Source organism: Podarcis vaucheri, assembly GCF_965113315.1.
Source record: "Podarcis vaucheri genome assembly, chromosome: 2".
Classification (NCBI taxonomy): domain Eukaryota; kingdom Metazoa; phylum Chordata; class Lepidosauria; order Squamata; family Lacertidae; genus Podarcis; species Podarcis vaucheri.
The window spans coordinates 4,646,133-4,670,485 of NC_138760.1; the positions used below are offsets into that span (position 1 = coordinate 4,646,133).

The window sequence follows — 24,353 nt, forward strand, 5'->3', positions numbered from 1 at the left end:
AATAGAATGCATTAGATTGTAGGTAACTGATGATATTCAGGAAGTGGGGGGGGGGGGGTTGCCAGGTCAGTAAGAAACCCTGTGCATTTTTGTCTTCCTGTCTACAATGTGGCATGGCTCACTTAACTAATCTGTACTATTATTGCAAGCTCTTGTGGTAGGTATATTTTTGTTGCTCATTTGTTGCATTTATACCCCACCTTTTTCTCCAAGGAACACAGACAGGGCAGTGTAAATGGCTCTCTCCCTCCCCATTTAATACCCTGTGAGGTAGGTTGGGCTGAGAGGCAGCAACTGGCCCAAGCTTAACCAGTGAGCTTCATGGCTGGGGGGGGGGGTTGGAACACTGGTCTCCCAATCACTAGTCTGAGATTCTAACCACAGCTGTCTCTGGCACCTTGTTTGCTCCTGTTCTTAGATTGCAGCTCACTATATACAATCTGAACTACCGTATTTTTCGCCCCATAGGACGCTCCGTCCCATAGGACGCGCCTAGTTTTTTTGGGGGGGAAATAAAGGGGAAAAAATTTCCCTTTATTTCCCCCCCAAAAGCAGGTTGGGGAAACAGAACCAGGTCGAGGAACAGCGGGATGGCGGCGCTGCGCCTCCTTGCTGTCCCCCGAGCTTGTGGGGCTGGCCGATGTCTGCCCCGCGCGAGGGGCGCTCTGCATCAGGGTGCCCCCCCTGCGGGGCCGGCAGGCTGCTATCCGCAGCGTGGGGAGCCTTGCCGGGAAGTCCGGCAAGGCTCCCCACGCTGCGGATGTCTGCCTGGCGAGGGGGGCACTCTGCTTCAGGGCACCCCGCCCCCGGGCGGCAGGCTGCTATCCGCAGCGTGGGGAGCCTTGCCGGGAAGTCCGGCAAGGCTCCCCACACTGCGGATGTCTGCCTGGCGAGGGGGACGCTGTGCTTCAGGGCGCCCCGCCCGCTGGGCGGCAGGCTGCTATCCGCAGCCTAGACATCCCTGCCGGACCTCCCGTAGGGCTGCCTAGGCTCCGGATGTCTTCCTGAAGCCTGGAGAGCGAGAGGGGTCGGTGCACACCGACCCCTCCCGCTCTCCAAGCTTCAGCAAAAGCCTGCATTCGCCCCATAGGACGCTCCCAGATTTCCCCTTCATTTTTGGAGGGGAAAAAGTGCGTCCTATAGGGCGAAAAATACGGTAGGTGTGGCTCTGCCATATAAATGCATGCTATGGGTGCGGTTTGCTGCTATCTTATGGCTTTGAGGTTAAAATCCCCTACACTGATCTGATCATAGGTATAGTTTGGTATCACTAGAAGATGAAAAGCTTCTTTAATACACCCTGAAAACCTTGTCTGAATTTGACTTTTTATGGTTTTGATCTGATGGCTCGAATATGCTATGTTTCAATAGGAGCTCATATAAGAAGGTATGCTTTTTAGACTTGGGAGACAGTAAATCAGAACAGAGGTTTGCTATGAAAGCACACACACTAGCATACAGTAAGCCTGCAACTTACGCTAGGTTTGCATTCCGGGGACCGCGCCTAAAGTCAAAATGGAGTGTAGTCAAAAGTCATTGGGGGGATTGCCAAAGTCATTTTTCCCAGAACCCTGCTCCCTTTTTATTTTTATTTATTTATTATTATTTGCCATGCACATAAAGCTAAATGTGCACAAGTTAAACATGCACAAGTTGTGGGCTTACTGCATCCAGATAACAAATATACAATTTAACCAGGACTGTCATTTTTCTTTTAAAGGCTTGAAACTTTCCTAAGCTTTCAACCTTGATCAGAACTATTAAGAAAAATCATCACTGAAAGCAGTCTCTCCCGTGGCTGGAAAAGTGATGTGACTACAACTAGACTTACCTGGGTGTCCAATGTCCCATCCACAAAGGGGCTAGAAGACTCTTCACATACAGCCAGGCTCCGGACTAGCTTCAGCTTTGAATTTGACTGCAAAAGGAGGGGGGGGGGATCTGTAGTAAGACACAGGCAGCTAGAATTCCCTTTCAATATATGAATGAGCTGCTGTTCAACTAATGCTAATTAAGTTAGCTCTATACTAATGAGAAATGCAATTATGTTTTGTCCAGTAGTAACACATGGCAAAGCAGTCAAGCAGAAGATACCAAGTGCATAGTGATTTTCTCTCCCTTAACATGCTTGATAAAGATTCAAGTCTGGCACCTGTGGAGGTACTTAGCCTCTGCTAACACAGTGACGTGAAGGTCATATACCGTATTTTTGGCTCTATAGGACACACTTTTTCCCCTTCAAAAATGAAGGGGAAATGTGTGTGCGTCCTATGGAGCGAAGAAGCCATAGCCCCGTGACCCTCTCCCGGCTGGAGAGGTGGCGCACGGCTATGGCAGGAGCCTCTTTAGCCGCACACCACTTCTCCAGTCGGGAGAGGGTCACGGGGGGCTTCTTTAGCTAAACAAGCCCCCCGCGACCCTCTCCCAGCTGGAGAGGTGACGCGCGACTATGGCAGAAGTCTCTTTAGCCGCGCACCACCTCTCCGGCCGGGAGAGCGCGAGCGCGACTAAAGCAGCCACCCCGCGACCCTCTCCCAGCTGGAGAGGTGACGTGCGGCAGGAGCCTCTATAGCTGTGTGTCACCTCTCCAGCCTGGAGAGCGAGCGTGGGGCTAAAGAGACTTCTGCAATAGTCGCGCGTCACCTCTCCAGCCGGGAGAGGGTCGCGGGGGCTGCTTTAGCTGCGCGCGCGCTCTCCCGGCTGGAGAGGTGGTGCGCGGCTAAAGAGACTTGTGCCATAGTCGCGCATCACCTCTTCAGCTGGGAGAGCGCGCGCGCGCGCGGCTAAAGCAACCCCCCGCGACCCTCTCCCGGCTGGAGAGGTGACGCGCGACTATGGCAGAAGTCTCTTTAGCCGCGCACCACCTCTCCGGCAGGGAGAGCGCGCGTGGCTAAAGCAGCCCCCCGCGACCCTCTCCCAGCTGGAGAGGTGACGCGCGACTACGGCAGGAGCCTCTGTAGCTGCGTGTCACCTCTCCAGCCTGGAGAGCGCGCGGGGGGCTATGGCAGGAGCCTCTCCGCTGCGCGCCTTTCCCCGCTCCCCGACCTGCTCTTTGGGGCTGGTGGTGGGCTTCCCCCTGCCAGACCCAAAGAGCAGGTCGAAAGGAACCTGAAGCCTGGAGAGCGAGAGGGGTCGGTGGGCACCGACCCCTTTCGCTCTCCAGGCTTCCAAGGTAGCCGCCTGAAGTGCACCTTGTTTTAGAGGGGGAAAACAAGAGGGGGGGATTCTCCCCCTCTCTGCGCAGCGCCTCCTGCCGCTTCGCTGAAGGGGTGCTGGGCAGAGAGGGGGAGAATTTTTTTTTCTTGTTTCCCCCCCCTCTAAAACAAGGTGCGTCCTATTGTCCGGTGCGTCCTATAGAGCGAAAAATACGGTACATTGATAGGGCTTCTCTGAAGCTAACCAACCCATTAAATAATCTGCAGACTGTTAAACCACTGATGGTAAGTGACAAAAAGGAATGACTAACTTCTTCCTGCCTTAATTGAAAGCCTGTCATTAAACTGCTGCCTTCTTGACAAACGTAGTTATTCTGGGTGATCTACTATAGTAGCATTTAAAGAAAATGCTTAAAATAAATGTCTGCCTCAGACTGTTTGGTGAATGGACCTGCAAGTAAGAGAGTGTGAATGTGGCAACACAAAAGTATCTTACTTGAACAGAAGTAGTCATGGTGAAATATGGTCTAGGAACCATAGTTAAGATATTATCTCCAATATAATAAAGGAAAGTTAAAGGTGCATATGACAAGGGCATCAGAGAATCAAATGGAAGAAAAAGAACAGTGCCATAGCAGTTTAATCTCAAAAGATTTGGGGCAGATACAAATTACAAATACTATAAACACAAACTCTGAACTAATACTAGGTCTTAAAGGTCAAGGGACCCCTGACCATTAGGTCCAGTCATGGCCGACTCGGGTTGCGGCGCTCATCTCGCTTTATTGGCCGAGGGAGCCGGTGTACAGCTTCCGGGTCATGTGGCCAGCATGACTAAGCCGCTTCTGGCGAACCAGAGCAGCACACGGAAACGCCGTTTACCTTCTCGCTGGAGCGGTACCTATTTATCTACTTGCACTTTGACGTGCTTTCGAACTGCTAGGTTGGCAGGAGCAGGGACCGAGCAACGGGAGCTCACCCCGTCGCGGGGATTTGAACCGCCGACCTTCTGATCGGCAAGTCCTAGGCTCTGTGGTTTAACCCACAGCGCCACCCACGTCCCTCCATACTAGGTCTTAGTAAAGCAATAAACCACCACCTGGGCTTTGCTGTTTTTGGTCTGCAATTGTGAGCAAATGCTGCTGCATAGAAAATAAAGGATTCTAGTACCTCCCTTCTCCTTAACATTTTACCTCTCTATGTGCAGGGAAATGTTTTGTACAGAGGGAAAATTAAGCATGTGAACTCTCACCCGCAGTGTAGAAGTTGTACAAGTCAAGACACAGGTTTATCACCTCAATGAGATGACCGGGTCTGGACGCTTAAAGCCAGACCAGAGATAAGCGTTTTCCATAGAAGTGCAGAGCTCAGATGGACCCCAAGGGTCATCTAGCCCAACCCCCTGAAATGCCGGAATTTCAACTAAAGGGTCCATGATAGATGGCCATTCAACCTCTGCTTTAAAACCTCTAATGAAGGAGAGTCCACCACCTTCCAAGGGAGTCCATTGCACAGTCTAACTACTCTTGCTGTTAGAAAGTTCTCCCTAGTGTTTAATCGGAATCTCCTTTCTTGTAACTTGAAAACACTGCTTTGAGTCCTACCCTCCTGAGCAAGAGAAAGCAAGCTTATGCCATCTTCCATGTGACAGCCCTTTATATATTTGAAGGCGGCTATCATATCTCTGTCTCCTCTTTTCTAGGCTACATATTGTGTATGGCTTCCACAAGATACACAGGTTTCACTGAGTTTCCAATAGGAGGCAGTTTCATAGCCGTGAAGCAGTCAATGACAGCAGTGCCTGTAGCCCCTTGGCCCCTGCAGCATGTATTGTGAATCAGAGGCCATGCTCAGCTGATATTAAAAATCACAATGAAACCTAGGAGTAAAGGGCAACCTCTTTGCCATGCTGAGGCCTTAACTGGTTAACCATTAAGCAAAGCGATGAACAGTGAAAAGCAAGAAGATATGGGATAAAGGAGCAAGAAGAGTCATATCTGGAGCACTGATAGGAATGAGAGATTCTGGGACTCAATGCCGAGATCAGACGGCCTATCAAAAGGTGGAGGTAACCAAACTGGCTATACTTCGATTCTTTTATACAAGGGGAGGCCATTATGTTCCATCAGCCATTTAGGGTATTTAATGCAAAATCTGTCTCTCAACTCCTCTACGCCTCAAACGTCTGGTTCAATGGCTCATTCTCCAGGGTCGAAGGCTTCCAGGCAAAGTTTCTCCAGTCCCTCCTACAAGTTACAAATTGTGTTCCAAATGCAATACTATTTTTAGAAACAGGTGAATGTCCTCTATCAACTAAAGCATGGTGGGCTGCCCTGAGATATTGGCTCAAGATCTCAGTCTTTGGCCTAGGAAAGGGATAACTTCCATACCTAAACAACGAGGAGTTTACCAGCTCATGGATGAATATTATGGTTAGAAAAGCCACTTGGCTTGGTATGTCACCTTCTCTCCTGTACCATCTGGGCTATGATACCGCCCTTGAATCTCTGAGGCGAAGGCTCTGGGACATATCACATAGTGATCTCCGATCTCAATCTCATGTTATCTATGGCCCATTAGCAGTAGGAATTCACTATGGGTTCAATTTTCAGACACCTGCATATCTTAGAAATTTGTCTGTATCCACGTATCAGTGTCTTTCCACCAAAGCCAGATTAAATGTATTCCCATCAGAAGTGCTAAATGGCAGACTGAGAGGCATCCCTTATCAAAACAGGATCTGTGTATGCTCTCAGGACGTCGACTGTATGAGGTAAATTTTATTGCATTGCAAAATATTGATTAAACCACTATTGGCAAACTGGCCAAGTCAATCTGAATCCTACTATACCAAGTATCTTCTGGACGACAAGTCCAATGATATCACAGCAGCCATGGCAAAGTTTCTTTCAGTAGTCATAGAAATCAAAGATCAACAAACCCATGACTAAACAAATAACACTTTGGTCTCCCTTCCCTTGGGGGGGGGGGGTTGTCTATATGAATCTGTATTTTATTCTGAATTCATGTTATGGGTCGTTGGACCGCAATAAAGATTATATATACAATGCCAAGAATGACTGCAGAAAGATCAGAGTCATGTAAGTTCTTGCTGCAGCATCACCTGGTAAAAAGAAATCAACAGTATCTTACCTTGGCTCTTTTTCTAGCATGCCCATGATTGGAGGTCCGCCTCTGCAACAACAGAAAAAAGAAGAGGAGGAACAATGGTGGAAAAATCACTCCCGTTGTGCATTCTATGAGATGTAAGATTAGGGAGGGGGGAATCACAACACAATGGGAGGAATTAAATGTAACAGTATGGGAATTGTTCCATCAACACGAGCATTTCAGCTTGCTGGAAACTATGTTCTCTCCTCTCCCCACGCCTTTTTCTGGGGGTTCTCCTGATACGCACTCCTAGGCAATCTGGGCAGGCACAGGGGTGAGGGGGAGTCCCACTGTGCTAGCAGAAGTCCATGCCATATATTGTCTTGCAAGAATCTAATGCAAGCACGCCAATTCTGCATACATTTTGCAAAGGACCAAAACCAGCTATGGCAGGAAACTGCCATAACCATCTAAAGATAAAATAAGGAAATAAAATGCAAGAGAAACATTGTGTGGTCAAGTCCAGTTTAACCATCCAATTTCATGGATTTAAAAGGACGCCTACAATTGAGGTCTGTTAAAATCATGGGGTCCTTTCTCTCTCCTACAAGGGATGCGGGTGGCACTGTGGTCTAAGCCACTGAGTCTCTTGGGCTTGGGGCCTACAAATACATCTCAAAGCTCATCTTTTACTGTGAAGTTTTTGCCAAATTTCACGCTTCTCTCCAAAGTGATGTCTAGGTGTATAAAAATGCATTTGTCCATATCTCTCTTGCTCATCCTCTCAGTTCTCTCTTTTCACTGCTTAACTTTAGACTGCCACAACCCTTGGAGCAGGTATTTGCCTGTTAATTGCTATGCCTTCTGCGTTTCTTTGGAGCAGGATTTGTGTGTCTGCAATATAAAGTGGCTTGAACATCTTCCTGGGTCCATGTCCCACTCTCTTTTTTAATACTGAAGAGATGAAGCCATCATGGCCACACTAAATCAGCAATTCTACACACACTTATCTGGGAGTAAGTCTCACTGAACTCAAAGACTTACTTCTGGGTGGATTGTACTGTAAGAAGTCCATAGGACTCATTTATGTGATGGGGTAGAAAAAAAGAAACAAGAATCACCTCTCCTCATACGAACTGACCCAGACCCTGCAATTATCATCTGAGGTCTTTCTTCATGTGCCTCCTCCACAATAAGTTTGGAGGGCAGCAACATGTGAACCGCCCTGTGATCTTTGGATGGAGGGCAGTATACAAAACTAATTAATAATAGCAGCAGCAGCAGAAGCAGCAGCAGAAGCAGCAACACTGGCCTGGAAAAGATTTCCTAAAATGATCCAGCAAAGTACAGTGGTACCTCTAGTTATGAACTAGTTATGAACTTAATTCATTCTGGAGGTCCGTTCTTAACCTGAAACTGTTCTTAACCTGAGGCGTGCTTTCGCTAATGGGGCCACAATTTCCGATCTCATCCTGGGGCAAAGTTCTCAACTCAAGGTAACTCTTCCAGGTTAGCAGAGTTTGTAACATGAGGCATTTGTAACTCGAGGTACCACTGGATATGGCAGCATGACAAGAACCTCACCAAGGATTACCATGGCTCTTTCTCTAACAGTACCAGGTTTGCACCATGCTGAGATTAATGAGTAATTTGGTGGTAGAATACGGTACTGCGGAAGTCCAGAACTGCTGGAACCCCTAATTAAGTGAACTTAACAAAAGGGCCAAAAAAGGACCTCTGCCTGATATTCTGTAATAGGGAGTCCAAGATCTACTGCCAGTTAGCATTGGGCTTTGATGGGTCTGTTGGTATACATGAAAGATCTTCCTCCAATTACCTGTGATTCTTGCCGTGTACTACTCTCCTCCCCATCCTTCTCAACTTCCTCTTTGCTTGGTGACCTGGATACAAATTTGTTTTTGTTCACAGATTCCTCAATCACTTTCTTTTCCAATTCTTTCATTATCTCCAGTGTCTCCTGCGTTGTGTTGCTGTTAGACATCTTCAGCACAGTATAGCGTTAGTGATGGACGCCTGCAGGTAGGGACAGAAGGGATGGAGGTCAGTGCATCCAAGAATAAAGGCTTCTCTTTTTTTGTTTTGTTTTCCCATTCCCTCTTTCCCTTTTCATTTTTAAACAGAATTCCCTGTTTCCTTGCTCTTTGTCACATACTGAAGCTATACTTGCTCAGGATCTTGTCTCTAGAGTCCTTCTTCATGTTATTGAACATCTGACACTACACTTTTCATATCTCTTTATGTAATCTGCTGGAAGGGGGTGAAGATGCATTCCTGACAACACAATACAATCTAAATCAAATCCCTAATGAATACACAGTGGAAGTGAGGAACAGGTTTAAGGATTTCGATTTAGTGGCCAGAGTGCCTGAAGAACTATGGATGGAGGCTCGTAACATTATACAGGAGGCAGCAATGAAAAGGAAATGCAAGAAAGCAAAGTGGCTGTCCAATGAGGCCTTACAAATAGCAGGGGAGAGAAGGCAAGCAAAATGTGAGGGAGCTAGGGGCAGTTACCCCATTCAGGACCAGGGAGTCCCCCACAGCTGCCCACTGTCCCCCAGAAACAGTACTTCTGTCTTGTCAGGACAATCTGTTTGCCCCCAACCACCTCTGGCACTCACACAGGACGTTCACTGCCTTCGAGAGGTAGAGCTGGGTATCATCCACATATTGGTGTACACCCAGCCCAACTCCCCTGATGATCTCTCATACAGCATGGAGGAGAGTACAGAGCCCTGAGGCACCCCACAAGTGGGTGCCCAGGGGTCCAAGCTGCTAACTGCATCATTCCCAGTGAGAGCTTCCTTCACAATGCAAATAGCAATGGACTGGAGGAGGCCATCTTCATCAAGATTACAGTGGCAGTGGGGGGAAGCCAAGCTCAACTTCTCCACTCACTCCAGTTCCAGCTGAGCACCACCATGGCAGCTATTTTTGTTTTAAAAACCAGTAATATTAAACACAAAAACTCATTTATGCCGGCCCTCAATGGCTTTGCTTACCAGGGGCATAGGTAGGTTTTGCCTCCCTCTCCCACTGTGTGTGAAGGCACCTCTGAACTATATCACCAGTAAATGAATGCTTACTTCCCCACATAGAAATGCCTAGCAAAGTGTTGTATTTGGTGACACTCCTCTCATGAAGACAAAACCTACTACCCCCGCCTGGTCTCTTGCATTAAAATGGATCTTTGTAGTTCTACTTGTGTATCTATCCACTAGCCTTTGCCTTTCTGTATCTGCTCACTTAACTGAAGTAAAGCCATGATAACCTGCACATGAACCCTTCAAGAATGTGTTAGACCAGAATGCCTATACAGTCGTACCTTGGGATTCCGAACACCCTGGAACTCATATGTTTTGGCTCCCAAACGCCGCAGAGCCCGAAGTGATTATTCCTGTTTGCGAATGTTCTTTTGGAACCTGAATGTCCGACGAGGTTTCCGCAGCTTCTGAGGAAGCTTCCTGCAACCAATCAGAAGCCACACTTTGGTTTTGGAAATCGAACGGACCTCCAGAACGGATTCCATTTGACTTCCAAGGTACGACTATACAGTGGTGCCCCGCAAGACGAACGCCTCGCAAGACGAAAAACTCGCAAGACGAAAGAGTTTTTCGTTTTCGAGTTGCTTCGCAAGACGAATTTCCCTATGGGCTTGCTTCGCAAGACGAAAACATCTTGCAAGTTTGTTTCCTTTTTCGTAAAACCGTTAATACCCAGGGTGCATTGCTTGAAGAGGTGCAGTTGCGACTTGACTTCGAGGAGCAACACATTGCACGCGGTGTGGTGGCCTTTTTGAGCTTTTTAAAGAGTTTGCTGAATTTTTGAAGCTTTTCCAAAACTTCTTTTGCAGCTGTTTGGTAAGTTAAACTTTTAAAACTTTTTTGGGGGTTTTTGGATTTTGGGTTGGGGTGTTTAGAATTCAAGGACTTGGTGTTGGGGAGAGGTTTGCAAGAATCTGGGAGCTTGTGTGGTTTTTTTCTGCATTTTTATGGTTTTCTGTGACCATTGGGCCATGTTGGGTTTTTTTGGAAAAAAAATTCTGGGTTTTGAATTTCTGTGTGCTGGGTGGCTGGGGGAACAGCTGAGGAGGGGTTTGCAAGAATCTGGAAGCTTGTGTGGTTTTTTCTGCATTTTTATGGTTTTCTGTGACCATTGGGCCATGTTGTTGTTTTTTGAAAAAAAATTCTGGGTTTGAATTTCTGTGTGCTGGGTGGCTGGGGGAACAGTTGGGGAGGGTTTTGCAACAGTTGGGGAGGGGTTTGCAACAGTTGGGGAGGGGCTGGGGGAACAGTTGGGGAGGGGTTTGCAATTTATGTGTGCTGGGTGGGTGGCTGGGGGAACAGTTGAGGTTTTTGAAGACTTTGGTGATTTTTAAAGCTTTTCCAAAACTTCTTTTGCAGCCATTTGAGGATTTTGAAGACTTTGGGGATTTGCAGCCATTTTGTAAGTTAAACTTTTAAAACTTTTTGGGGGGGTTTTGGATTTTGGGTTGGGTGTTTGGAATTCAAGGACTTGGTTCTGGGTTTGAATTGCTGTTTTTTCTTTTTCGTTTTCTGAGTTTACGAAGGTAAGAGCTGTGCTGCCATGGGACCCAAGAAGACTGCTGCTGCTGCGGAGGCCGGCGAGAGGAAGAAGGAGAAGGTGACGCTGGAAATGAAGAAGGAGATCATCTGGAAGCACGACGGTGGAATGCGTGTGACGGACCTCGCCAGGGAGTACGGCAGGAACCCATCGACCATCGGGACCATCCTGAAGATGAGGGAGAAGATCCTTGCGACTGATGCAGCCAAGGGAGTCACCAGGATCGTGAAGAACCGCCCAGCTGTTCTGGAGGAGGTCGAGAAGTTGCTGCTCATCTGGTTAGAAGAGAAGCAGCGTGCAGGGGACACAGTGACTGAGGCCGACATTTGTGAGAAGGCCAAGGCCTTGCACGCAGACCTCGTCCGGGAACAGCCAGGAACCTCAGACGAGGCAGAAGTCTTCAAGGCAAGCAGAGGCTGGTTTGACCGGTTCAAGGCAAGATCTGGAATCCACAGCGTGGTCAGGCATGGAGAGGCTGCCAGTTCTGATGTTTCTGCGGAACGGCTGTCCTCCAAAGAACTGAGGGACATTTGCCAGAAATGGAAGGAGGTGCAAGCTTTTGCAGAGCGGCACCACCCGAACAAGCACGTGGCACATGACCAAGCGAACACTTTTGATACGACAGTCATGTTGTCTCTCAGGGAGCTGCTGAAAAGGCGAATGAAGCAGCAGACCATGGACAGGTACCTCAGCAAGAAGCAAAGAGTGGAAGAGGAACCTTCTTCGAGTGGTCCCCCAGAGTCTTAGAAAATGTATGTACAGTACACTTTGTTGATTTTTAAATGTTTTTCTGTCATGTTTAGAAACTTAGTTTATTGTTCCTTCAATTTTTGAAATGCTCTTTAAAGTATGTGTGACTTTAGATACACTGTGTGACTTTAGATACACACTGTGTATCTGAAGAAGTGTGCATGCACACGAAAGCTCATACCAAGAACTAACTTAGTTGGTCTTTAAGGTGCTACTGGAAAGAATTTTCTTTTTTTTACCTTGAACATCATAGAACTGGCCAAAACCTGTTTAAACTGCTTATACCTACCTAATGTGCCCAGACCGCTTCTAACTGCTTTTTGCCAATATGTAGTTTTCTGCACCTGTGTCAGGTCTTTGTGTAGTCTTGTGTAAAAGAGAAGAGCACTACCCAAAGCTCTGGGTCAGTCCTCTTGGAGCGATAGCCCAGGGAATTGACCACTCAGCACTGTTTTAGAAATAAAGTCTGGTTGTGCCTACTTTCATGTTTCCCGACTCCGTCTCTTTATAGGGAATTTGGGCTCTACCTATCCATGGAACGAACAAAGGGCATATTTTTGCCACAGGTCCCCTACCCAACACTGGGTAGCCTGGTTCACTGGTTCCCACAGGTGTGTGCCATAGAAATGCACTCTGCCAACCCAAAGTACAGGTGTTCTTACAACACACAAGCTACACATGTAACTCATCATAATTATGAGCAATTTCTCAGTGCTCTAGAACAGAAGGTCTGCAATGTAACAGAAATGAACTTTCTATAAAAAATATGTTGTAATTATGCCACTCTCCTGCTAATTACACTGCATTCAATGTGGATCGTTATTTTGCTATTTTGCCATGTTCTGTTTCATTATTTAAGACCTGTAAATCACTTATCAAGATTCCTTTTGAAATATGACGTGGTTCAGAAATGATTTTAAATAAATAATAAATTAAGAAATAAATAAGGGGATGGTGAAGAAAACCATCTTCCCCATGAGGAACAAAGACACAGCCAAGCTATGCATTTCAGGAACTGGAACTCAAATTTTATTTCAGTCTGGGAAAGGCCTACTGAAAGAGAAGCATGCAAGGTTTAAGTACGTAATTTAAAGTCAGGCATTAAATGAGCAAACATCTGTACAGGGATGTGAACCACAGTCTCCCACAGTTCTGTTACGCCCTTCCCTGCATTTAATTGGATTATGGCAATCCCTTCTTTAAGAAATTTGTTCTTAACACTACTGCTTTCACCTATTTGTGTTTAAGAAAGCCGTTTTCCAGAGCAAGTGCCATAATATCAACTTGGTATGTTTATATAAAGACATGCCAGTTTACAGCATGAGATCACAAGGAACACAAAGAAACATTAGTAATTTTGACAGATGTTTACTTGTTGTTTAGTCGTTTAGTCATGTCCGACTCTTCGTGACCCCATGGACCAGAGCACGCCAGGCACTTCTGTCTTCCACTGCCTCCCGCAGTTTGATCAAACTCATGCTGGTAGCTTCAAGAACACCATCCAACCATCTCATTCTCTGTCGTCCCCTTCTCCTTGTGCCCTCCATCTTTCCCAACATCAGGGTCTTTTCCAGGGAGTCTTCTCTTCTCATGAGGTGGCCAAAGTACTGGAGCCTCAGCTTCAGGATCTGTCCTTCCAGTGAGCACTCAGGGCTAATTTCCTTCAGAATGGAGAGGTTTGATCTTCTTGCAGTCCATGGGACTCTCAAGAGTCTCCTCCAGCACCATAATTCAAAAGCATCAATTCTTTGGCGATCAGCCTTCTTTATGGTCCAGCTCTCACTTCCATACATCACTACTGGGAAAACCATGGCTTTTACTATACGGACCTTTGTTGGCAAGGTGATGTCTCTGCTTTTTAAGATGTTGTTTAGGTTTGCCATCGCCTTTCTCCCAAGGAGCAGGCGTCTTTTAATTTCGTGACTGCTGTCACCATCTGCACTGATCATGGATGTTTACTTAGCAGCATCATAATATGCACCAAGAACAAGGTGAGATGCTCTTCAGGCATGGGGCATCTAACAGAGGCACCTAAGACCATTTATGCAAAAGCTGAGTCCCCACCACCAAATTTCAAAGCTGAGTCCCCACCATGACCACATATTTTCACCAGCCTCCCTCAAAACTTCTTTTTTGAATCAGTTGAGTAGAAACTACCACGTGCAGATCAAAATTTTACTTTAATGTGTTGTCAATTTTGCACATAGGTCTCTTGAAAAAAGGCCATTATACTTACCGTAAAAGGTATTTCTGGATCCCATAAAAAGCTGCCACCAGATTGGGCTTAGGTTGGGTGCTGCCTGGCAGTCAATAGGCAACATTGCAAGCTTGCAATAATAAACAAACAATTCAAACCGGAAGCTTGTATCTCAGATCCTCGCTCCTTCCTCCCTCAGTTTTTTAGATTACAAGCCAGGAAGCGATGGTGAGATTTGGTATTCGTATAGCGTGGGAAACAGCATTCAACAGGAAAATGTTGCCTAAAACATTCACTGAGACTCCCTGGTACAGAAGAATGATGGAGGAAAATCAGCTGCTAACGGCCTAGGTGGGATCTGGAATCAGCTTTACAGGACCCAGAAATACCTTTCACGATAAGTATAACAGCCTTTTTTCAAGAGACCTATATGCAAAATTGGCAACACGTTAAAATAAAATTTTAGATGTTATGAAATACTTTTCATGCTAAGCATACAGGCCGTTTCTGGAGACCCCGTAAAAGCTGTGGACAGATTGGGATGTACAAAAGCCTACAGACCCATGAAGGGTGGGACAAATAGAAAACTGCTATTTAGATGGCTGGAAGGACATACTATAATGCCCTCCTGCCAAAGGCAGCCTCAGCTGAGGCAAAAATGTGTCAATTATGTAATGATAAAGGATTGCGGGATGTGGCAATCGTATGGGTGCTCTGACAATCTCTTGTAGAGGGGCATTTAGGGAGAAGGCTGCAGGCCTGGTCAAATGAACCTTCATTCGTGTAGGTGGAGGGAAACATAAACCAACAAGATGGATCCTTTTAGCCATCTAGCATGGGCAGTAGATGATACTCCCCATCAAGGGAGGAAGAAAGGAGGTAAAGAGCAAGCTGGTCCAACATATGGATGGTGTACTGTCAGGGGTTCAGGAGCAGAGACGCAGAGAAGGGAGGAAGCAGAGAGCGAGGGGGAGGAATCCGAAGGGAAAATGAGTGATGATGACGACCCGAGATCTCCAAGCCTAAGCAGTGAGTCAGAGGACTCCCAAAAGGGAGCCCCAGTGAGCAGAGCAAGGGGGGGATCCGGGGGGACACCCCAGGAGGAAGGGAACAGAGGAGATTCAGAGAGCAGCAGCTGGAAGTCGGGACCCACGCTCATAACTGAGGGCGGCAGCAGCTGGAAGTCGGGACCCACGCTCAAGACTGAGAGCAGCAGGGAGGAAGGTAGCCAGGCATCGGGTTCCGGAGGCTGTCAGCAGGAGGGAGGGCACGAGTCAGGGGTGGTCACGCCCTCCTCAGAGAGCGAGGCAACGGTTAAGAGGAAAGTAGAGAGTTGGGCGCGCGCGCCAAGTTCAAATGCAGCGGAAGCTGGAGCAGTAAGCAGCCCGGAGAGTGAGCCAGGTCCTAAAGCCCGCCGCAAGGAGGCAGAAGGATCAGGGGGGTCAGCGTCAGAGGAGAGTAGAAGGGAGGAGGCCCAGGGGGGCAGAAGGACCCAGAGACGTAGGGAGAGGCGAAGGAGGTGGAGCAAGGCTAGGGTATTAAGCTGGTGTGCAAGAGGCGGGGACTCAGACGGGTCTTCGCCGACCTAGGGCAGAAGGTGTAGAGCTGCACGCTGCAGTTCGGAAATGAAACCTGTAACTTAATAAAGACTCTTATAAAGTGAACGCTGGCGGACTTGGTCCTATGTGAGCTGGGACTGGGTGGCAGCTCTGACAGTAAGACCCGTCTCTTAAAAGCTTCGGACACCTGATATCTCGCAGCGGAGAGAGAGGCAGCTGGAGGAGGGGATCGGTGTTTGGGAGCAAGCTCACGACGGTTAGCAGAGATGACGGAAGCAGAGAAAGTTGCAGCGCTGCAACAGGCAGTTACCCAATTGAACGCGGAGGTACTGGCATCCAAGAAGAGGGAGGAGGATGCGGCAGCCGCCTACAGAGATCTCCACGCCAGGTTTGAAGCATGGGTTAAACACGGGCAGCCAGGACCCAGACCGGAGGGGGTTGGGTTGGCACGGAGAGCAGGAGGGCTTGTGGCTCACTTCGATGGGAATTTACAACAGTACCCCAATTTTCGAGCAGACGTAATGTGCGCACTGCAACTGCTGGCAAAAGACTTTAGAGATGAGGAAGAGAAAGTGGGGTTCATACTATCCCATTTGCATGGGGATGCTAAAGCGTGGCTACGCAATTTGTGGAGGGATAAAGATCCGGCGCTTCAGAATGCAGATGCCTTTATCAAAGCGATGGATGCGTGTTTTTTGTCTACTATTGATGTGGATCTTGCCCGACGGGAGATTCATGGACTGAAACAAGGGAGGGCAAGCGTCCGGCAGTACCACGCCCGCTTTTTTGCGCTGGTCAGTGCCTTAGAGTGGGACCGGGATTCGCCCCCTGTCAGAGACCTGTTCTGGGAGGGTCTAAGCTCAGCGGTCAAGGATGAAATTGCAAGGGGGGAGAGGCCCCGAAGCACGCAGGAGGTGGTCCAAAGGGCGCTGACTGTGGGGGTGAGGCTGGAAGAACGTCCCTGGTGCAGAGATGAAGGACGTGGAGGGCGCGAAGCAGCGAGAAGTTTCTCTTTCGTTCCAAGAGAAGCAGCGCGTGCGCAATCCACACCTCCGCCTGGAGGGGGAGGGGAACCGATGGAGGTTGGAGGTGCAAGGGCTCAGTCAGCAGCCAGAGCCCAAGCACCGACAGCAGTGAAAGCGAAGCCTCCTAGAGGGAACAGGAAGTGTTACATCTGCGAGGATCCAGGCCATTTGGCGAAAGAGTGTCCCCGGAGGCTCCACAAGCACACTGCAGCCTCGGCAATGGTGACTGCAGCAACGCAGCAAGGAGAACCACAGCAGGGAAACGACGATGTCTGGCTGGAGACAGAGGCACTGGGGCCCAGCCAGACGCATCAGTGAAGCAGTCCCCAGCGATCTTGCAACCCACGGACCCCCTCCCACCCAAACCAGTAGTGCAGCTCACAGCATCTCTCCAGCTACCCGATGGCGTCACTATCGAAGTGCCGCTTTCTGTGGATTCTGGAAGCAACGCAGACTTTATAGCGCAGGATTTTGTGGAGCAGCACGCTATACAGCTACTGCCTGCCACTCTGCCCCTGCAAGTCGTCACAGTGGATGGCAGAGAGTTGCTAGGGGGGCAGGTGGTGAAGCAAACGCCACCGATGGTGATGCGCCTTGGCAACCACAGGGAAGTCATCAGTTTTAATGTCACCCAACTGTCGGACACGCCCATTGTGTTGGGCATGAGTTGGCTGGACAGGCACAGTCCGACACTGGCTTGGTACCAGAGACAGCTGATCTTCGGCTCCTCTTATTGCGCAGAACACTGCATCCTGCCCAGACAGGAGGGAGAGGAGGAGGAATCACAACTGCAGTTGGGAACGTTGCAAGCAGTCCCCCACAAATACGCGGACTTTTTGGAGGTCTTCTGCGAGAAAGAGGCTGACAAGCTACCACCGCACAGGCAATATGACTGCAAGATTGACCTCCTACCAGGGGCGACGCTGCCGAAAGGGAAGCTGTATTCCATGTCTGGGGACGAATTACAGGAACTCAAACAGTTCATAGATCACAATTTGCAGCGCGGTTTCATCCGGGAGTCCAGGGCAGTAGGGGGCAGTCCTGTTTTCTTCGTGAAGAAGAAGGACACGCCCCAGAAAAGACTGGTGGTGGATTTTCGCCTCTTAAACAAGATGACCAAGCCTTCTGATTTCCCCATGCCCAGGATTGACGACCTGCTAGCGACGGTGCGCAAGGGACGCGTGTTCACCAAGTTGGACCTGCGAGGTGCGTACAATCTCATCCGCATGAGGGAGGGCGATGAGTGGAAGACAGCCATGTTCACGCCTCTGGGCACCTACGAATACAGAGTGATGCCGTTTGGATTGCAAAACGGTTCTCACTGTTTCCAAGCTTTCATGCATCATGTGTTGGCGGGACTCCTTTACAAGAAGTGCGTCTGCTTTCTGGATGACATCCTGATATTCTCCGACTCGCAGCAAGCCCATGACCAAGATGTTCGGGAGGTGCTGAAGAGGCTGCAGCAGCATAGACTGTACGCCAAACTGGAGAAGTGCCAGTTCGACACGACGGAGGTGGATTTCTTGGGTTACAAGTTGTCGGACAAGGGGCTAGCCATGGACAGCGCCAAGGTTCGTGCGGTGTTGGATTGGAAGAGCCCGCGCAATCGGAAGGAGGTCCAGCGGTTTGTCGGCTTCGCCAACTTCTATCGCAAGTTTATCAAGGGGTTCGCGATGCAGACGGCGGCCATTACGGACACGCTAAGCTCCAAGAAAAAGAAATTCATCTGGACGGAGCAGGCGGAGCAGTCCTTTCAGGCACTCAAGCGTCTCTTCGCGTCGGAAGAGCAACTGCTGCATATCGACCCCAGCAAACCGATGAGGGTAGAGACAGACGCGTCCGATAGAGCAGTGGGAGCTGTCCTGCTGCAAAGGGACCCACAGGGGGTCTGGAGGCCGGGAGCGTTCTACTCCAGAAAGCTCAGCAAGTCGGAGCAGAACTACACCATCTGGGACAGGGAGTTGCTGGCCATTCATGCAGCTTTCAAGGCGTGGAGGCACTTCCTGATCGGCGCCAAGCACACGGTGCAGGTCTGCACGGATCACAAGAATCTGGAGCACTGGCGCACGGCTCAGTTCCTGAACCAGAGGCAGATACGTTGGGCGGAGTTCTTTGCTGACTTCAATTTCCGAATAGAGTACGTCCCAGGCGACACCAACGTCATGGCGGATGCACTGTCCCGCAAACCGCAATACCTCGAAGAGGCGAAGCCAGCGGCAGCCATGCACATCTTCGCGCCAACAGCGTGGGCGTGCGCTTCAGCCACAGTAGACCTGGATGCGGTGCGGCGGGCGTTGCAGGACGACTCCTTCGCGCGGGCGAAGATGGCAGAGGTGCACAATGGCACGGCGAAGGGCGACGAGTTCCAGATACGAGACGGCTTGCTCTTACGTAAAGGGGCCATCTACGTGCCGGGAGACGAACTTCGCGCCAGGGTACTGCAGCAGCTGCACGACGCACCCACGGCCGGGCACTTTGGCACGGAAAAAACGGTGGAATTAGTCGCAAGGGACTTTTGGTGGCCCAGACTGAGAGGGGAAGTCGCGGACTACGTTGCGAGGTGCGACACCTGCCAGAGGGCCAAACCGGTGCACAAACCACCGGCGGGACTGCTGGAACCGCTGCAAACGCCGTTTGAACCGTGGGAGAGAGTGGCCCTGGACTTTGTTACGGATCTACCCAGCTCGAGAGGCAAGACGGCTGTACTAGTGGTGGTGGACTTGTTCACCAAGATGGCACATTTCATTCCGTGTGCGAAGGTGGCCACGGCGGAACAAACCGCCAAACTGTTCATAGATCACGTGTTCAAAGTGCATGGTCTGCCGCGGTCTATCCTGTCTGACCGCGGGCGCCAGTTCGTCTCGAATTTCTGGCAGAAGCTGATGAGTTTTCTAAATGTCAAGGTCGATCTGGCATCAGCAAGACACCCGCAGACCAACGGGCAAGCAGAGAGGGTCAATGCCATCATGCAGCAGTACCTGAGATGCTATGCCAATCAACAACCTGCGACCTGGGTGGATTACCTGCCGCTCGCCGAGTTCGCTTACAACAACACGAAGCACGTGTCCACAGGGGTGACGCCGTTCTTCGCCAACAATGGGAGGAATCCCAGAACCTTCCCGGGACGGGAGAGAGTGGGGGACGGAGAACCACAGACGGCGGACGCGTTCGCGTCAGAGTTGCAGGCGGTACACGATCAACTCAGACGGCAGCTGGAGCTAGCTAAGCACGCCTACAAGGTGCAAGCTGACAAGCACAGGCGGGTTGGCGAAGAGATCCAAGTGGGAGACTGGGTCTGGTTGGCAGCCCACGCAGTGCCGACCAGGTCACTAGCCAAGAAGAAGTTGGGGCACAAGCAAATTGGTCCGTACCAAGTCGAAGCACAGATCAACCCGGTAGCCTTCCGACTGGCGCTGCCGGAGGGTTCCAGAATGCATCCGGTGTTCCACAGGTCGGTGCTCACTCCCTACAAGGCACCTCACAGATTCCAGGAGCCAGGGACGGCACCGAGTCCGTTCCGGGAGCGGACGGAGACGCGAGGGGTGACGCAGCAAGACCCCATCAACGAGGTCACGGAGATTTTGGACTCCAGATGGGGAGAAGAGGGAGTCGAATACCTCCTAGCCAGAGAGGGCACCCGGGCCAGCGCCAATAGCTGGGTGCCAGACTACGCTTTGGAGGAACCCCTGCTCAAGGACGAGTTTCATGCCCTTTTCCCACACAGACCCATGCCAGCGAGCTTCTTCGACGACTGGCTGTTCACGCCCACACTTTCTTCCAGCACGTTCCATGGATTCGACTCGGACGGGGAACCCGCACTGAGCACCCGTTCCCCAGAAGGATCGCCGGCGGGTTCGGCGTCAGACACCTCGTATTGGTGGGACGATCGACCGGAGGAGCAATGGCGCCGGAAGTGGCTGGAGATGCCAGGTCGAGCGACCGACGCAGAGACTGACATGGACGTGTTCGGGGAGGACCTTGGGTTCGAGCACGGCGGTACAGAGATGGAAGCGGAACAGGTCAACGTCGGCGACCGCGAGGAGGAAGACTCGGAGGTCTTCAGTTGGCGGCCAACCACGGGGAGCGAACTGTATCCGGCATTCCCTCCCGTGATGATGGAGCACCCAGCACCCACACCTGAAAGCGGGGAGGGGGGAAGGGGGGGCTTCGAGGGGGGGATGGATGTCAGGGGTTCAGGAGCAGAGACGCAGAGAAGGGAGGAAGCAGAGAGCGAGGGGGAGGAATCCGAAGGGAAAATGAGTGATGATGACGACCCGAGATCTCCAAGCCTAAGCAGTGAGTCAGAGGACTCCCAAAAGGGAGCCCCAGTGAGCAGAGCAAGGGGGGGATCCGGGGGGACACCCCAGGAGGAAGGGAACAGAGGAGATTCAGAGAGCAGCAGCTGGAAGTCGGGACCCACGCTCATAACTGAGGGCGGCAGCAGCTGGAAGTCGGGACCCACGCTCAAGACTGAGAGCAGCAGGGAGGAAGGTAGCCAGGCATCGGGTTCCGGAGGCTGTCAGCAGGAGGGAGGGCACGAGTCAGGGGTGGTCACGCCCTCCTCAGAGAGCGAGGCAACGGTTAAGAGGAAAGTAGAGAGTTGGGCGCGCGCGCCAAGTTCAAATGCAGCGGAAGCTGGAGCAGTAAGCAGCCCGGAGAGTGAGCCAGGTCCTAAAGCCCGCCGCAAGGAGGCAGAAGGATCAGGGGGGTCAGCGTCAGAGGAGAGTAGAAGGGAGGAGGCCCAGGGGGGCAGAAGGACCCAGAGACGTAGGGAGAGGCGAAGGAGGTGGAGCAAGGCTAGGGTATTAAGCTGGTGTGCAAGAGGCGGGGACTCAGACGGGTCTTCGCCGACCTAGGGCAGAAGGTGTAGAGCTGCACGCTGCAGTTCGGAAATGAAACCTGTAACTTAATAAAGACTCTTATAAAGTGAACGCTGGCGGACTTGGTCCTATGTGAGCTGGGACTGGGTGGCAGCTCTGACATGTACGATGAATGTGGACCTTCCATGTTTACTAAGCATCAAGGGACTGTCATGTCTACTGATTGATGCACCGGAAAAAGCCAAATGACAGAAAGATCAGTTTTTGTTGGCAATGGAATTGTGAAAGTAACTTTGGAAGGAATTATGAGTTGGTTCTCAGGATTAATCTATTCCTGTAGAGAAATCCAATGATGTCTCCGGGCAGCCAGTGAAGATGCATGTCCACTGTGGCAGCTGCTGCTTTCCTGCTGACAGAAAAGCTGCTCCACCTCATTGCCAGGTGAAGGTAGTGCCTTGAAGTGAGGGCGATCAGCTGCCCTGTTCTCCATCAGCCTGAGGGGAAGGCAGCGCCTCGCAACTGGCTGCCTGGTTTTCCCTCAGCATGAGGGAAGGCAGCTCAGATCAGCAGTGTTATTGGCTGAAATCATCATGCAATATCAGTGGTGCCTTGAAATCAGCTGCCCTGCTCTCCCTCACAAGAGGAGCGATATATTGCTGCGTATTGCTAGGTCAAAATCGTTATCAACCAATATATTGAAAAATTGCAAAGTGCTGAAACGGACCATAAAAACTGTAATTTGTAAATTGTAAAACTTTTAATTTGTACTGCTGCTGAGCACTGAACACACATTATTGCTTGTTTTGCAGTTACTGGCCTGGGAATTAACAATATAGAATTACCAATTACTAACCAAAGTCTGATTTCCAGACAATTACCATAGGGAGGCATGTCTAGATTAACCATTAATGAGTTAAGAGAGTAGGACTTCAAGACAAACAGAGACCCTGTCAGTGACTGGCTGGACGAGGAAGAGTGGTGGCAGCCAGTGGCCCAGGAGACACCTGAGAGGGAAGGGAGCTTAGATCCATGTTCAGACTGGTGGGACAGAGAGGAATCATCAGCAAAGAGTGATGGTGAAGGGGAGAGGCTTGAGGTAGCCACAGACGCTGATAGAGAAGGAGAAAGAGCAGGGGCTGTGTCTCCTGCTCTGCAATAGACTACTGAATTGGCTCCTTCCTCCAGCCCCATTCTGTAAGGTTCTGAACTTAGGCAGGAGGAACCAGGTGCACAAATATAAGATAGGGGACATCTGGCTTACTAGCAGTACATGTGAAAAGAATCTATGGGTCTTGGTAGACCACAAACTGAACATGAGTCAACAGTGTGATGCAGCTGCAAAAAAACCTAATGCTATTCTAGGCTGCATCAACAGTAGTGTCCAGATCTGAGGAAGTAATAGTACCACTCTATTCTGCCTTAGTCAGACCACACTTGGAATACAGTGGTATCTTGGTTCTCAAACTTAATCCGTTATGGAAGTCCATTCCAAAACCAAAGCGTTCCAAAACCAAGGCACACTTTCTCATAGAAAGTAATGCAAAATGGATAAATTCGTTCCAGACTTTTAGAAACAACCCCTAAGACAGCAATTTAACCATTTAGCTCTACTGTTAATGGTTCTCTTGACTTTGCAGCTTTGAGGATTTTCCAAAATGTGCCTTCCTCTTAGTTCATTTCTCCCTTTCATCCTGAGTTCATCCATGACACCTTTGGTAAAGGCTGTTCTCCAACTGGAGCGCTCACAGGCAGGCCAGTGTTTCCCAGTTATCAGTGCTTATACTACATTTTTTTAGAGTTATCTTAAGAGCATCTTTAAAACTCTTTTGATGTTCACCAGTATTTCAATTTCCATTCTTAAGTTGGAAATAGAGTAGTTGCTTTGGAAGACGATAATCAGGCATCTGAACAACATGACCAGTCCAACAAAGTTGATGTTGAAGAATCATTGCTTCGGCACTGGTGATCTTTGCTTCTTTCAGAACATAACGCACAGGTTGACTTGCTGATTGCATCTCTACCACCACTAGCTAAAGTGGCCTCACTGCTGCCAGACATCAGGGGGCAGCATGTACTGTTTTTGCCACTTGAGACAAAATGGGAAGTGCCACCTGACTGTCAGGCTGCCTGCCCTGCCAGTGGAAAAGCACCAATTCAGCACCAATTTCCAGCAAATCTCACCAAAATCTTGCAAGATCTCTCACACTCCATGAGATCTCACCAGAAAACAGCACCGATGCCAGTGCCACTTCAGTGCCAGTGGTACAGACAGCATAGCAGGTGAGGCGCCCATGAGGGAGCAATCTTGGGGCCTTCAGCCGCCCCACAAAATTCCCCTCCCTTTGTGAAAGAGAATAACAGAGGATAACAGCTTCCTATTGGCTTTTAATTTTTGCTAAATTAGCCAGCTGTTGCAGGGATTCTTTATTTTTTTGGGTGCCACAAACTATGGCGAGGGATTCTTCTAAGCAAACAAGTACTTAAACACACACAAACGAAGTCTTCAGTCTTCGGTGCAGTTCTGAATGTAAAGAGCTTTTTCATATGTTGATTATTTTGCACAAGGGAGGGGAAATGGCCAACATTTGTCACCTTCCATGGCCTGTAAATGCAATAAGCACACGCACACAGACCCCACTCAATGCTTTGAAACTGAAGTGATTGTACTAGGGGTGGTACCTTTGCTTGCTTTTAGTGACGCAAAGACAGTTACTTCCTGCCCGCCCCTGGTGGGAGAGAGCTGAAGGAGCTAACTAAATACGTTCCCCATTCACAAGAGGCTGGTCAGTATGTTTACAGCTATCAAACATACAATGAACTCCCTCTTGATTATTTTCCCCCAGCATTCAAACTAAATGCAGCAGCATTCTGTGTTCCGCTGAAGTTTCTCATTAAAGAGAACAGAAAAGGCTCCTTCTCAGAAGGTTTTCCTTTCTGTGTGAATGAATCAGCCGCGCTCCCTCAGGACAAGCGTGGGAGTAAGCAAGGAGGCGGCTGACATGATCCACTGTGGCAAGCAGGACTTGCGGAGAAGTAGAAGTTCACAGGGCTCAGGAAGGAAGAAAAGGAGGTGGGCGACGAGGACAGGCAGGCTATGCCAATCACTTTCCGCCAGGCAGATACAACAAATT

General features: G+C 49.6%; 2 protein-coding genes across 9 annotated transcripts in view; one reads left to right on the forward strand and one right to left on the reverse strand.

Moving 5' to 3' along the window:
• R3HDM2 (R3H domain containing 2) overlaps positions 1-24,353 on the reverse strand; it is a 155,282-nt gene that overhangs the window by 59,062 nt on the left and 71,867 nt on the right. For all 8 annotated transcript variants that reach the window (XM_082208107.1, XM_082208100.1, XM_082208101.1 and 5 more), the window contains exons 2-4: positions 8,104-8,300; positions 6,309-6,350; positions 1,832-1,918 (exon numbers count right to left, since the gene is read on the reverse strand). In XM_082208107.1, the coding sequence (XP_082064233.1) occupies positions 1,832-1,918; positions 6,309-6,350; positions 8,104-8,268 (294 nt within the window). In that variant the 5' untranslated portion in view covers positions 8,269-8,300. The remainder of the gene's footprint in view (positions 1-1,831; positions 1,919-6,308; positions 6,351-8,103; positions 8,301-24,353) is intronic.
• LOC309527601 (putative CENPB DNA-binding domain-containing protein 1) lies at positions 9,821-14,105 on the forward strand (the record flags this gene model as incomplete). The annotated part of the gene is made up of 3 exons (XM_082214421.1): positions 9,821-10,147; positions 10,691-11,527; positions 14,018-14,105. Exons 2-3 carry the CDS (start codon positions 10,875-10,877, stop codon positions 14,103-14,105), a joined length of 741 nt encoding a protein of 246 aa, XP_082070547.1. The 5' UTR covers positions 9,821-10,147; positions 10,691-10,874.